The sequence below is a fragment of the Plutella xylostella genome, chromosome 19, assembly GCF_932276165.1.
Source record: "Plutella xylostella chromosome 19, ilPluXylo3.1, whole genome shotgun sequence".
NCBI lineage: Eukaryota > Metazoa > Arthropoda > Insecta > Lepidoptera > Plutellidae > Plutella > Plutella xylostella.
This window is the reverse complement of record NC_063999.1, coordinates 1,890,330-1,904,794: the sequence shown is the minus strand read 5'-3', so window position 1 is coordinate 1,904,794 and position 14,465 is coordinate 1,890,330. Positions and strand designations below refer to the sequence as shown.

General features: G+C 36.7%; 1 protein-coding gene across 1 annotated transcript in view; it reads right to left on the bottom strand.

The window, feature by feature from the left end:
* Positions 1-5,119, bottom strand: part of LOC119690525 (phospholipid phosphatase 3) — a 78,097-nt gene extending 72,978 nt beyond the window's left edge. Inside the window, exon 1 of the mRNA XM_038105809.2 lies at positions 4,829-5,119. Within this exon, the coding sequence (XP_037961737.2) occupies positions 4,829-4,960 (132 nt within the window). The 5' untranslated portion in view covers positions 4,961-5,119. The remainder of the gene's footprint in view (positions 1-4,828) is intronic.
* Positions 5,120-14,465: the final 9,346 nt, after the last annotated feature.

Sequence of the window (14,465 nt, the reverse complement as noted above, 5' to 3'; positions counted from 1 at the left end):
AGCAAGACAGCTATAGATTTAAATAGGTTTAAATGTTTCGTGTAAGTTGTCCTCAGAAACCGCACACAGTCGCGATGTTTCGTAACAGTTACGGAGCTAACTAAAGTGTACTTAACTACTTTAAAAAAAAACTTCGACTAGTATTGGCTAGTCTGATTTGGAATGCGCCTTGAACGGAACGTACCTCGTTCAATAAGAAACTAAACCATATAAATGGCGCCAAATTTGAACACAAACTGAATATTCGCATTCGCATTCGCATTCGCGAATGTTGTTATCAGATATTCGCATTCGCATTCGCATTCGCGAATGTCCAAAAACACACATTCGTTACATCACTAATGTGTATACTGTATGTTGTCATTTTACTTGCCTATGTATGTAGATAGGTACTTACCTATGCCTACTTATGTATTATAAATTTTATAATGAATGTAAAAAAAACATATTTTAACAGGCTGCAACAACTTGTTGCCTTAAGGTCACAGCACATACGAGCGTAACGTAAACGGGTCCCTTTACGTTACGCTTATTATGATTGTGCTGAGACCCTTAGGCCCTGACCGCACCGCGAATATTTCGCCGCGCGAATATTTTTTCACAATTCTGTAACACATTGAATACTATAGGAGTATCCGCACTTGCGGATTTGTCTCAGCCGGGATCTGCATAGAAGCATAGAATAACAAGTACAATCACAAGTACAAGTGCTAGTCTCGTTATTCTATGATAGAAGTGACAAAATTCGCACGAAATTTTATTCGCGGACAGAGCCTTAGAATATTTTAGCCTATGGGTATACCTTTTTTCCACAATTCCAGTACAGTTCGTCAACTACAACTCTACGGAAAAAACTAGTGTATGACTAACACGTGACGTTAGGCCATAGACAAAGTAAACTCATAAATCCCGACCGCTCGCCACCGGTAGAGGTTTACTAAACCAGCTCCAGGCGGCTCCAGCTACCACGTAGGAACCGTATTCAGGACAACTGAGCGATTCTAAAGCGATGGTGAATTCGCGGTGTATTATTGCGCGGGAAATGTAACAACTCAACGTCTACGTCTGTTTAGGGTTGCCCCTTATTGCCACTGACAATAAAATAATGCATAACATTGTGACGATCGATCTATGTACTTACTTTTCACAAATACTTATAAGAGATTAATGATGATATACTTTTCCAGAAACATACCTAATGGGTTCCGCTCATCTCGCATAATCTTTATTGACCAAAACTCATTTCGCATAACTCGTATGGTCTAAACTTTTTTGGCCGAACCATCGCTTTGCCAAGACTTATGTGGCATAAGGCTCGTTTCGTCTAAAACTCTTTAGGCACAATCTTTGAACACCTAAGTTTCGTTTGCTCAAATTTATGTTCGTCTATACCTATGTATAATCTTGTTTCTCCTAATGTTATCTTAATAAATAATATATTAAGTATGTAGTAAATGTACAAATTGTGGTATTTTTCTCCTTCATCCCGAAAATCACGATATTGTATGATCAAAAAATCGAAAGTTAACGACCAATATAATTATTACAAACCCCATGAGATCGAAACCTAAAAATAGGTGCGACGACGAGCAAAGCGAGGAGGAGCGTGTTAGGTGCACATGTTCATCAAAACCAAAGCGGAGCGCAGCGAAGCGGAGCGGAGCGTTTTCCAAACAGCGGAAACAATACAAGGCACCAGTTTGCGCTATGTAGGGAGACGCTCCGTCAAAGTTAAAGCCAAACGAATATAATTACTTTGTATAAACATATGCCATAGCATTATTAGGCTATTCAAGATTTGGCCATACCATTATTAGGCTAAACAATGTTATGCGAAATAACTTTTTACTAAACGAGATTTATGCCATACGATTTTCGGCGTAACGAGACTTTGACGAAACGTTACTATGCAATGCAATACGAGATTAGGCAAATAAATCTTATGCCAAAAAAGGTAGAACCCATACCTAATTACTGTCTGTCGCTTTGACCCAAACCCTATCGAGGGGTGTTTTAATAATCGGATTTTCGGAGACAATTTCCGGATTCAAATTGTATTGAATTTGACACTTCATCATCATCATCATCAGCCTATAGCAGTCCACTACTCAACGTAGGCCTCTCCCAAAGCACGCCACTGGATGAGATCTTTAGCTTTCCTTTTCTCTTGAATTTGACACTTATTACTTCGTAAATGTTACTTTGTTTCTACTTTTGTCTTCGCGATAACCCCACTGAGTTGTCTAGAATAAGGACACCCAGTACAGTCACCGCTCGGGCATCCAATACTTACCGCATTCGACGAAGCTCATAATAATACCATGTATTTCCTTACCACCTTGCCATTTCATATTCAGGCTTAAACCTCGAGGAATAAGTCTTTCTATTGATTGTAAAGCAACCGTGCCAGGTAAAGATAAGGTTGGTAGTTTAACCATCCCCTTAGAGGTATAAGCTATAATAACAAAACGCTTTTTTTAGCTTTTCAATGACAATGACAATATACCAGTTTATAACTAAGAACAGTGTTGCAAGTTTTTTTTCCCACGGTTTATTCTAGCTCTCAGAAATAGGGCGATCTGTAGAATGCAAAGTTATTATCTTGCGAAGAAACTTTTCAAATAAGTACTTATATCAAATCTAATAATAATATAATCTGTAGGTAGGTACATTGATAAAATTTTAGTAAGTACCATACTAGGTCTATTTATAAAAGAGTGCGAGGTATATTATTGTATTTAAATTACTAGGCCCGTGCCCGTAAAATGGCAATAGGCCCGCCCCCTATTACATTGGGACTAACATAACACTGTGGCGAAAAGTGGGTGCAGCAATGCACCTCTGCCTACCTCGCAAGGGAGTACATTAGTACAAGGCGTGAGTGCGTGTGTGTGTTAAATTAATAGTACCTACCAACTGAGTACTTACCAACTTTACTGTTATGATTCCACCGTGTGGTCTTTAAATCAATCACCGTGAATCAATTAAGTTAGTATTATTGTAGCGTAATAATCATGCTAATTGTTTTATCATAAAATGTATCATCAACGCGTCATTAGAGGTTTAGCTTACGTGACCATAATATTTATTTTGGAATTAAAAAAGTTGTTTTTCTTGAATCTTAGTCACTATGTAATGTAACTTACCTACCTGTCTACAATAATATCAAATCAAGTACCTATGGTAAGTACCGAGGTTGGTTACTTACCTATTAAAATTTATCAAGTTTTCATAACTATTCAAAGTTATCTGGGGAATCATTCTTATGCTGTTGCGTCTGAAAGTTTGTATTAGACAGTGACATCAACTATTTTATTCCTCAGATAACATTTATCTGACTATCGAAAAATCAGCCCTAAGTATACAATAAGTACTTATACATAGATCTGACATAACTAACATCATAATGATTAAAACTTGTCATTAGTTAGATGACCAATATCACGTATCTACCTAGGTAGGTATTTAATATTGAATAAGTAATCAAATCACGCGAAGTAAAACTGAAGCACTAGTGTTGCCGTTTGATAGAACACTATCGATAGGTCAAGAAATTTCAACAGTTCGGTAATTTATCGATATATTATAAGTTGCTTGCGATATTGTTGGCAAACAGCAATAGGTACTTAAATACACTCACGGGCAATGCAAAAGTTCCATTCACAAAATGCCGACACCAAACGACCCCAACTTTTTTAAACATTTAAGTTAAAATTTGAAGTTTTAGTTGTTGATATCCTGATGCTTTGTTAAATGTACTTGAATGTTGCAGAAGGCGTCATTAAGCTAGCCTTTTCCGTTTAGGAGTAAGTAGGTAATCTTATGATTACTATCAATAGTATTATACACACACTCACGCCTTGTACTAATGTACTCCCTTGCGGGGTAGGCAGAGGTGCATTGCTGCACCCACTTTTCGCCAGAGTGTTATGTTATTCCCAATGTAATAGGGGGCGGGCCTATTGCCATTTTACGGGCACATCCAAGACCCGAGAACAAATATCTGTGTTTAAACAAATATCTGCCCTAGCCGGGAATCGAACCCGGGACCTTCGGCTCAGTAGTCAGGGTCACTAACCACTACGCCATTATCGGCCGTCAAACATATTATCGACGCTAGAAATCAACATAAAATCGATAGTACCTATCGATAATACTGCTTATCGAATACTTACTATCTACGTAAATGAGCTATTATTAGTATCGATCGATACTTGGTTTGTTCGCTCGAACAATTTCTCGGCAACACTAGAAGCATTGAAACAACCAAGCGATGCTTTGAACAGGCTATCAACACTATAGAAAATAACATTTATAGGAAGTAATTATTTAGCATTATGAGTAGGTACATTGATTTAGACAATGAGCTACCTAGTGAGCCATAAGTAACAGCTGTTTACAGATTATCGGATTAGGCAGCTTTTGTTTTGAAAACACTATAATTATTATGACTCTAGGCGACTGCCTTGTTTAAGTTTTTATGGTTCCTTGGGATCTATCCAAGGTAAATTATTGGTAGCTAAGTAATATTCTAGTTCTAGGTTGCTAATTTATGATACGTATCTCGATATCGTCTCGTCATCTCCATATTAAATTCTTGACAGATATGTCAAATGTCAACACTAAATCCCTTGTTATGATCTAACAGAGTATGGTGAAACTGAGGCTTATACACTTTGTAACTATGTAAGTATCTGGGATTAATTGATTTGACAGATGTCATATTTTAATCAGGATTACGATTAGGTAAGATTCGATTCCTGCCTACAGCTTCTGTCAACAGCAACAGCCTCCAATATCGGCAGAATTATAGCAAGAAATAACTTACAGCAACATCTAAAGTCGAAGTGGATGACAGATCAATAGTGTAAACTCCTTCCTCAGTAGTCGATGATGGAGTCACTTTAACCACACGTTTTGGCATTTTAAAACAGCCCACTACACTGTAAGAACGCACCATGGTTGCACAGCACACAAACACTCACTTTTAAAATTTAAAAACAGAATAACGTTTAAAAACAAAACACAGATTTGAAAAAGGAACTCGCAACCGTTCGGAAAGGAGGTTTTAGCGCGACGTGCGCAAGCGCAAGGCTTGCTCGTTGAAATGACAGACAGGTTTCGAACGTAACTCGCGAATCGGGGCTAGGGTTGCCGCTGACACCTTTTGGTTTGTTTTTTTGGTAGAACCTTTTTACCGTTTTGGTAGACTGTCCTAAAATGTTGTTGAAGTGTGGGCAGCAGTGGGACACAACACAACCAGCCTGGGTTGTGTTGTGTCCCACTGCTGCACCTAAAAAAAAATTGAGCTTATGTATGCTGAATGTTCTTCGAACATTCTTTATAAGTAGGTACTTATTATGTTTTTACCTACATCAGCATCAGCATGTGAATTTTACTGATCTACTTCATAAAAGTATAACTCACATACCTACGTAGCGTAGGTCCTCTTCCTACATTATGGAAAAGTCTAAACAAATAAATAATCCTTTAAAATTTCTAAGACCAACCACACACAGTAAATGTAGTACTTAGGTTAGAATAATGTTGAACTAAGTTAAATTATTCATTAAATACATTTTTACTAAAAAAAATTGCAAACAAAACTTAATATCAATCAGAACCATAATGACCACATGGGCCAGCCCTGGCCACACCTGAGTCACACGAGGTGGTTCCATTGTATGCCGGTATCACATTTTATTTGTCCATTTTATCTGTTAACATTAGCACTCAAGGATTCTGCTTAGCATTAGTTGCCTGGTCGATTAATAAATTAACCAAGTGGAATTTCTTGATGAAATCACTTCTAAGAAGGACTGAGATTTGTAGTTACTAGTTAGGTATGTGCTGGTAGCTGGTAGCAGGAAGTTGTAAAATATTGGATTCTAGTTTAGTGTTTTATAGTTTATATGTATTATTTATAAGATTTAATTAAGTACTTAATAATAATTGGATACTATTTTAGTGTTAGTATTATAGTTATGTAGGTATATTTTTAAAGATTTAATTATACTTAATCATAATAATCAGAAATAAAAATATTATTAGATAATATTATGTAGGTAAGTTACTTCTTTATCCTTCTTTCTTCTTATTATCCTGTCAATCCCATTAGGAGCTTATTTACGCTCACCTCAGGTTGTAGATATTAAATTATACAAAAAAAAAGATCGAGACGAATTGAGAACCTCCTCCTTTTTTTGAAGTCGGTTAATGAAGTATACACCTGTCACCACAACGATTCCACAATGTACCTAATTAAATAATTAGCCCTACCCAACTGGCTTGGCATAGTAATGATCAGTGATACTTAATGATAATTAACTTATTTTTAATTCTTAATGAAAAATAACCTATAATATTTTTATATTTTATTTCTAAGTAGGTACGCACATAAAATCGTGTCTCAGTTTAAGTGAGAATTAAATAATATAAGCAGCCGACGTGTGGCGTGAGGAAAAAAGTGAAGCCGAAACGCGAATGGTACAACTCGGTCAACTAAAGATGTGACTGTTTTTTATCTTCTGTATTTATGTTGCGTCTAACTTATTTATTTAGTTAAAAAAAATATTTCCGGTGTTAGGGTTAGCCTGTAGCTTGAATCAAATGCAAACTTTGAGGAATTGTCCGAGTAGTTTTGAATATAACAAGAGTTCTCCGTCGCGCTCACTCTTGAGGCTGCGCGATGTGAGTGAGCGCGATGCAAAACTCTTGTAACGCGAACGTCTTAAATGCGCCTCGTACTAGCCCTCCTGAGCGGTTCATCAACAGTCGATTGTCCCGCGATTAACTAACTAACGTATCGTTCTATTTGCTGCACAATCGACTGTTGAATTGTTGATGAACCGTTCAGAATCTGTCAATTTAGTATCTGAGATTAAGGCCTTGTTTCACAATGTCTGGTAAGTGGCTACCTTTGAGATAAAACACATGCTGTCACTCTCTGTTATTATTTTTTTGACAGTGACATCATGTATTTTACCTCACAGGTAGCCACTAACCAGACATTGTGAAACAAGGCCTAAGAAATACTTACTTAGACTTTATAAAGTAATGCATACTATCGGGATGGGATGTAACCTTAAGTGTCCAAGTTATACTTTTTCACACTGAATGTTTTCGCGTGTGTCTTCGTATTTGCATTGTAAATTAGCACTGGTGTAGGTATTTATAAAATAGATCGGTAGGTGTTAGTCTGCAATAGTGACTAGTGAAGTGAAAGTAATAAGTGCATTGCATAACAATATTTAAGTAAGCACCTACTAGAACTTCGTATCGATCTATTGATAGTAGGTAATAGGTAAACTGAGTGAACAACGTAAGTCCCTAATATTTTATTTAAAAATAAAATAATAATAGGAAAATAACCGTCCACGATTTCTAAACATGACATGAACAAAAGTGTTCGTAGCAGGCTTCAATCGATTCTCCAGAGTAACATTACCTACCTGTGTTTCTGTTTTCCCCCTGCACGTATTTTTTGGTGAGTCATGAAACTCTTGAAGTGAAAATATGCTGCCTGACGAGTTATTGCATCTTCTGGAATATAAGTATTAATAAATATACTAACGGACTACTACTACATACGGACTAGGCCTAAACCCTTCCTTCATTGGAAGGAGACCCGTGCCCCAGTAGTGCGGATGTAATGGGTCGTGATGATGAAATATACTAAAGTACAAATACAAGATTTTGCAAAATTGGTACAGTATGAGGCAAATAAACCTGACCAGAAGGGCTAGCACGGGGTGCAAGTAAAATATGACAAAAGTTTTGCATCGCACTCACTCACATCAAGCAGCTTCAAGAGCGAGCGCGACAGAGAAATTTAGTCACGTCTTAAATGCGACCCGTGCTAGCCCTATTCTATTCTATTCTATTCTCTGTGGGGGTGTAAGTACCTGCACCTGGCTCTCTCGAATGGAACCTTTGTGCATATCCCCAAGGTCTAAACTGCCTTCCTAAGCTTGGACCATTTCCACACCACGCTGGTCCACTGCGGGTTGGTGGGTTCACATATCTAGATGTGCTAGATCTAGATATGCAGGTTTCCTCACGATGTTTTCCTTCACCGTAAGAGCGATGGTATACATTGTACTTAAGTTAAAAGAACTCATTGGTACATGTCAGCGCCGGGATCGAACCCGCATCTCTGGCGTGAGAAGCGGGCGCTTACCCGACTGAGCTACCACCGCTCCGGTATTAGGGTTTCGTTTCCGTGTTCCCGGGAATTCCCGTTCCCGGGAATTCCCGGGAAATTTGTCCTTCCCGAAACCGGGAAAAAAATAGTATTCCCGGGAATTCCCGGGTTTGATTTTTAGTCGATTCTATGCTATATTTTCATATTTATTTATCTGTTTCTCCTACCTTAAACAAAAAAAAAATATCGGCTGGCTTGTCGTCTTCGATCAGAAACTCGGTTTTGTTGTAAATTATTGGAAAATCATACGTATTTTGGTTATCGCGCAGTTGCATTGCAAAGATAAATGACTCATCTACATCACCTTGTTTCACCTATTCCTGATTCAATATTTTAATCTTTATTTATCTGTTGGTCCTACCGCCTACTTAAAAATGTAAAAGCTAACGCTAGTGTGACGCCTGTCATATTTGTTTTTATGTCCTCGTTTTATTTATTTATTTATATACACTTTATTGTACACATACACAAGCAAACATAAAAGAGAACAGTTACAAATCAAAACACAAAACATATACAAAGGCGGGCTTATTGCCAAAAAGCAATTTCTTCCAACCAACCTACGACTGGGTGAAAGATAAATGACATTAGATCCTTTAACTAATTTGAGTAGGTACAATTAATAATTATCAAACTGAAATTAGCCTATGGTTTAAATCTAACCTTAAATTAAGAGTGCATGATTACAACATAAAAAAACATATTATTATAATATATAACTTACATATAAATATAATAACTTATAAAAATTACATCATACTTATATAAATAATACTACATAAATATATATATATATATATATTTTACCTGCCAACCTAATGATTCAAAATAGTGATGTCTAACATTTTTTTTAAAAGTTTCCATTGATTGTGACTGTCGTACTTCCTCTGGCAAGGAGTTCCACAAACATGCTGCCTTCATTGCAAATGAATCGCTATAGGAGGCAGCATTATGATGGAATGCTCAAGACGTTTTGTGTCTGCGTTTATTTTTTATAAAATTACTAACACATAGAAAAAACCAAAATAAGAAGTAGGTTGAGCGATAAATCGTTGGATGAATTAATTTTTCTATAACATTACCTCAAGTGTAATTAATTTTCTATTTTAATTATATGTCATAATAATATTATTTTCAAACTGTTAATTATAATACCTATTTTATTGTTTAATTTACAATTAAGGAAAACAAATGATTTGGCATGTAAAAAAATATAATTATAATTTTGGTTGTTAATTTATCTGACTGCTTTTTCCTACCTATACGAATGATAAAAGTATATTTTATTTAATTGTAAGTGCTTTAATAGACTTTTAATACCTGACAAAAGCAAAACCAAGTATTTAAAATAAATTCCCGTTTCCCGGGAATTCCCGGGAAATCTTGAAAAAAAATCCCGTTTCCCGGGAACAGAAAAAGGTCGGGAAAAACGAAACCCTAGTAGGTATATAATAATATATTTCCAAGTCCAGTTGCTCCGGAGGAATTGTAAGTTGAAAGATGTCTAGGTTGTTTAGAATTTGTGCAATAAGCTACCCATTATCATGCAATTAAGTTGGCGAGACATAGGCCAAAGTAGTCTTCCTCTGCAGTAGGTAACATTAAACTACCTAAGTAGGTACTCACTTGTTTAGAAAACACAGTTCAGTAAAACGGGATGAAGTTGCTAAACCCTTTGGCTACGCGAAGCCCGCACAATAAGCTTTTACCAAAATAAATTCATACCATCTATTTACAATTTTACGAGTAAAGCGACTTTGATCGTTCACCGCGTCAACATTATCCTAACTTAATATTATAAATGCGAAAGTAACTGTGTCTGTCTGTCTGTTACTCTTTCACGCTAAAACTACTGAACGGATTTGAATGAAATTTGGTATAAGTAAGTACATGTGGTCTAGAGTGCTAGACCCGGAGAATGAACATAGGCTACTTTTTATCCATTTACTTAAAACTTTTTAAGGCGAAGCGAAGCTCGCGGGAACAGCTAGTACCTAATAAACGGCGTAATCTACGCCAGCCCGAGGCCCAGTCAAGGTCGATTAAGGTTCAAGGTCGACCTTGGGTAGGGCGATGGTCCTGTGACCTCGCTTTGTACTCGCCAAGGTTAGGAAGGGCTTACAACGTTCGATAGCAGAAGGGTTGGTAAGTACGATAGCAAAAAGGGTAAGTAAAAATAAATAAGAGGATATCTACAATGCTTTTCAAGGTTTACCTTTTTAATGATAAGTAAGTCAAGTCTGTTTTTAAAATTATACCGGTAGGTCAATGTACCCGCCATTTTGGAGCTATTTGAAGCTAATTCTGAAATCGCGAAAAAAATATTAAGTAGGTATATAAATGCAATAACAATGGTGTGAAATTCAAAAAACAAATACACATTAGTAGATAAGACAGATTAAGCAGACTTGAGCCTCGTTATTTGCTAGTGGAAAAAAAGGCAGTACTTAAAAAAAAAGATAAAAGAAAGAGAGTGTTTATTTTATTTATCTGGGTTTGTTGTTACGAGTTTTGCGACTGGCGGTAATGTCCAATATCCAAGGACTGGAACTGGAAAACTATAAACAATATCTCTATAAGAAACAACAAAAAACCTTGAACAGAGTCTAGGTACTCTGCTAAAGCCTTCACCTTTTCTAACATCACCCACCGATGCACTGATAAAAATAGGTAAGCTTTTACCTTATACCCATTCAGCCATACCATATTATCACGGTACAGTCACCTCCATAAAAAGATGTTAATTTATAGAATTTATAGCAGACCAGCAGAAGGTTCTTCTGGACAAAGACTTCTGGCCTGCGGGAATCGTTTTCCGTCGCTACAGGGAGGCGAAACAGACTATTAAATCCCCTGTTATTAGTGCTAGAGTTTAAGTTACTTTTCTTTTTATTATAATTTATTATGTTATTTATTATTGTTGTATTTTAAAAATGTATTGTGTTTAGTTTATAATATGGGCCACTGATGCCTGAAATAAAGGATTATTATTATTATTATAGCGTCTAATCACCGCGGCTGGTGTAGCGGTGTGCGAGAAAATTATAGAGCTAGTAATTGATCACTCGAGCTTGCGGCCGACGATACCGGTCTATAGATACTAGTGATGTAACGAATATTCGCATTCGCATTCGCATTCGCATTCGCGAATATTCGCATATTTTTGGATATTCGCATTCGCATTCGCATTCGCAAAATTTTGTGCGAATGTTTTGCGAATATCAGTACTAACTAGAAAAAACTATTTGAAAATAATGGTAGGATAACAAAATCAAAATCTTCATCTACTATAACCTTTTTATTACAATTTACCCTCTTAATCACATTACCGGTCATAGTTTATCACATGGTGTTATTTATTTACATTGGGACATGAAACTTTAGATACAATGAAGGTGGGTTTTTCCGAAAGGTTTTTGTCGAGTTTGCTACATGTTCGTATTTTGTCACATTATCAGAACTGGTTGGGTTATTGTTATTCATGTAAGGTTGCTTTTTGTATACTTGAATATACAACCTAAAACTATGTTTCCTAGGCTACTGTAAATACCCTCAGAATTCTTAAATACATAAGTTTCAAAAGTTGATATTTTATACATTGCTCAAGGGTTATTCCGATTACATCGAAAAATGAGTTTTAGTTCATTTAAGCTAAAGGATCAACTTTAACCTCGCAAAAACATATTTGGTAATATTGCCTAGAACTACCCAGAAGTACTTTTACACATTTATGTGATATTTATAATTCCACAGAATTGTATAATAAAATGTTTCAAGATTCGGAATTACCCTAGTCAACTAATTCCGGAAAATACAAAAAAATATGAGCTAGGGTTTTTAAACTCACAATGTAGTGAAAAAAATCGTCAATCTTTTGGATGAAAAAACAATCATTTAAATAACTTAACTGATTTCATAATAACCGATGTGCGGGTAATTCCGAAAATTCGAAAATGCCTAAATTAGTTCCTACTGCCCTGAGTCAACCCAAGCGAGGTAGAAGATTAAGTTGCCATCAAGGTGAATGGTCCCACAGTTCAAAGTATGGCTGCGTTTGGAAGAAATCGCCTAAAATCGATAATTACCCGAAATTAGGCATAAGCCGACTTCACCTTAGTTAATAGTTTCATAAGACCTAAATATCAATAAACTCTTTTAAACAAAAGCGTATTTTGCCATTATAGTGTTAGAGCAAGACAGCCATGGATTTAAATACGTTTAAATGTTTCGTGTAAGTCGCCCTTAGAAACCGCACACAGTTGCGATGTGTCTTAACAGTTACGGAGCTTAATAAAGTGTAACTACTTTTTAATAAAAACTGCGACTAGTATTGGCGATAGTCGGATTCTGAATGCGCCTAGAACGGAAAGTAACCCGTTCAGTACGAGACTGCCACCAAACCATACAAATGGCGCCAAATTTGGACACAAACTGAATATTCGCATTCGCATTCGCATTCGCGAATATCGATATCAGATATTCGCATTCGCATTCGCATTCGCGAATGTCCAAAAACACACATTCGTTACATCACTAATAGATACTGCTTCATCATTGGCTTAGACCAAAGATGTAAGAAAAAGATGGTGTGCCCAATGAATGAAGTCACAAATCTTCTAACCGAAGTAATCCAAAATAAGAGCTCAGTGGTAGGTGGGGTGTTATTTGTTGAGACACTTTGACACTCCATCTAGTTTCTTTTAAAATATCGTTGATCATTGGTAACTACCTGATTATTAAGTAATCTGCTGTAGAACGGTGTATGATGAGTTGATTACTAGTGATCGGGTAAAATGGACTCTGATTCTAATGAGACGGGACGCTAAATTCTACTTATGTATGTAGGTACTTACTTATTTATTTATAAAACAGGATCTGCACAAGGATAATGAATCTCACTCTCGACGACTTGCGAAAGGTGGATGGTTATGATTGGATGCGGAAAGCTAAATATCGAATCCAGTGGCGTGCTTTGGGAGAGGCCTACGTCCAGCAGTGGACTGCTATAGGCTGATGATGATGATGATGATCTCACTCTCACGCAGATGGGCGAATATAAAGATTAGAAATAGTACTTGTAATTTCGTCTGGGTGCGGTCTCCACTAATACACTCGCGAGCAATAACACACGCACTCACGCCTTGTACTAATGTACTCCCTTGCGGGGTAGGCAGAGGTGCATTGCTGCACCCACTTTTCGCCAGAGTGTTATGTTAGTCCCAATGTAATAGGGGGCGGGCCTATTGCCATTTTACGGGCACATCCAAGACCCGAGAACAAATATCTGTGTTTAAACAAATATCTGCCCCAGCCGGGAATCGAACCCGGGACCATCGGCTCAGTAGTCAGGGTCACTAACCACTACGCCATTCGGTCGTCAGCAATAAAAATGATGTCACTGGAACTTATTCATTGCTCGTGAGCTTAGTCTTAACTTCGATATGGTTTAGGTAGGTACATGATAGATATTTTGTAACTGCTGTCTGACCCAAAGGCCAGCACCAAACGATACAATATCGAAAACAGGCTTTGTAATATAGCTGCGTATATTTAGTCAGAACCGAAATAAAATTAAGACCTTCAAAAACTCAAACCTCCGGCATTGCGTGTTAAGATTTTAAAATCGTGAAGGCTTTTTTTATGTACACAGATGAAATGAATAAATCTTGTTCATCTGATTATTAGAGGCGCGATTTTAATCTGAACTTAAATGACTTCTTGGAACCGAGTGAACCAAACCATGGGATCTGATCTGAGTCATGTAATCGGTATTTATGTATTACATACTTTAGTTTGAGTATACAGGGTGTTGCAAAATTGGTATACTAACCTACACGTGCAGCATGGTATATCTAAGCCCGAAACTGAAATCAAAATTCAGAAATTCGCGAAAAAAAAAAAAAAAATTCCATAGTAAAAAGTCACGTGACCAACAAAGTTTCTATGGAAAAAAAAATCGCTGATTTCAGTTTCGGGCTTAGATATACCATGCTGCACATGTAGGTTTCGCCTTAGTATACCCTTTTTGCAACACCCTGTATAGGATAACGGATAACAAATTGGGTAGTCTAGTATGATTCAGCCGTGGTTTACCAATCTGTTTATACCTAGTAACTATTGGGTAGTTAATATGATAATAATACCTAATTGAAATAATTCTGCGACCGGCATTGCATCTACCTCCTCTGTACTCTATTCATAATAACAACTACATACTTACTTATATGATAATGTTACAGTCAAACAGTGCTGCTAAATAGCC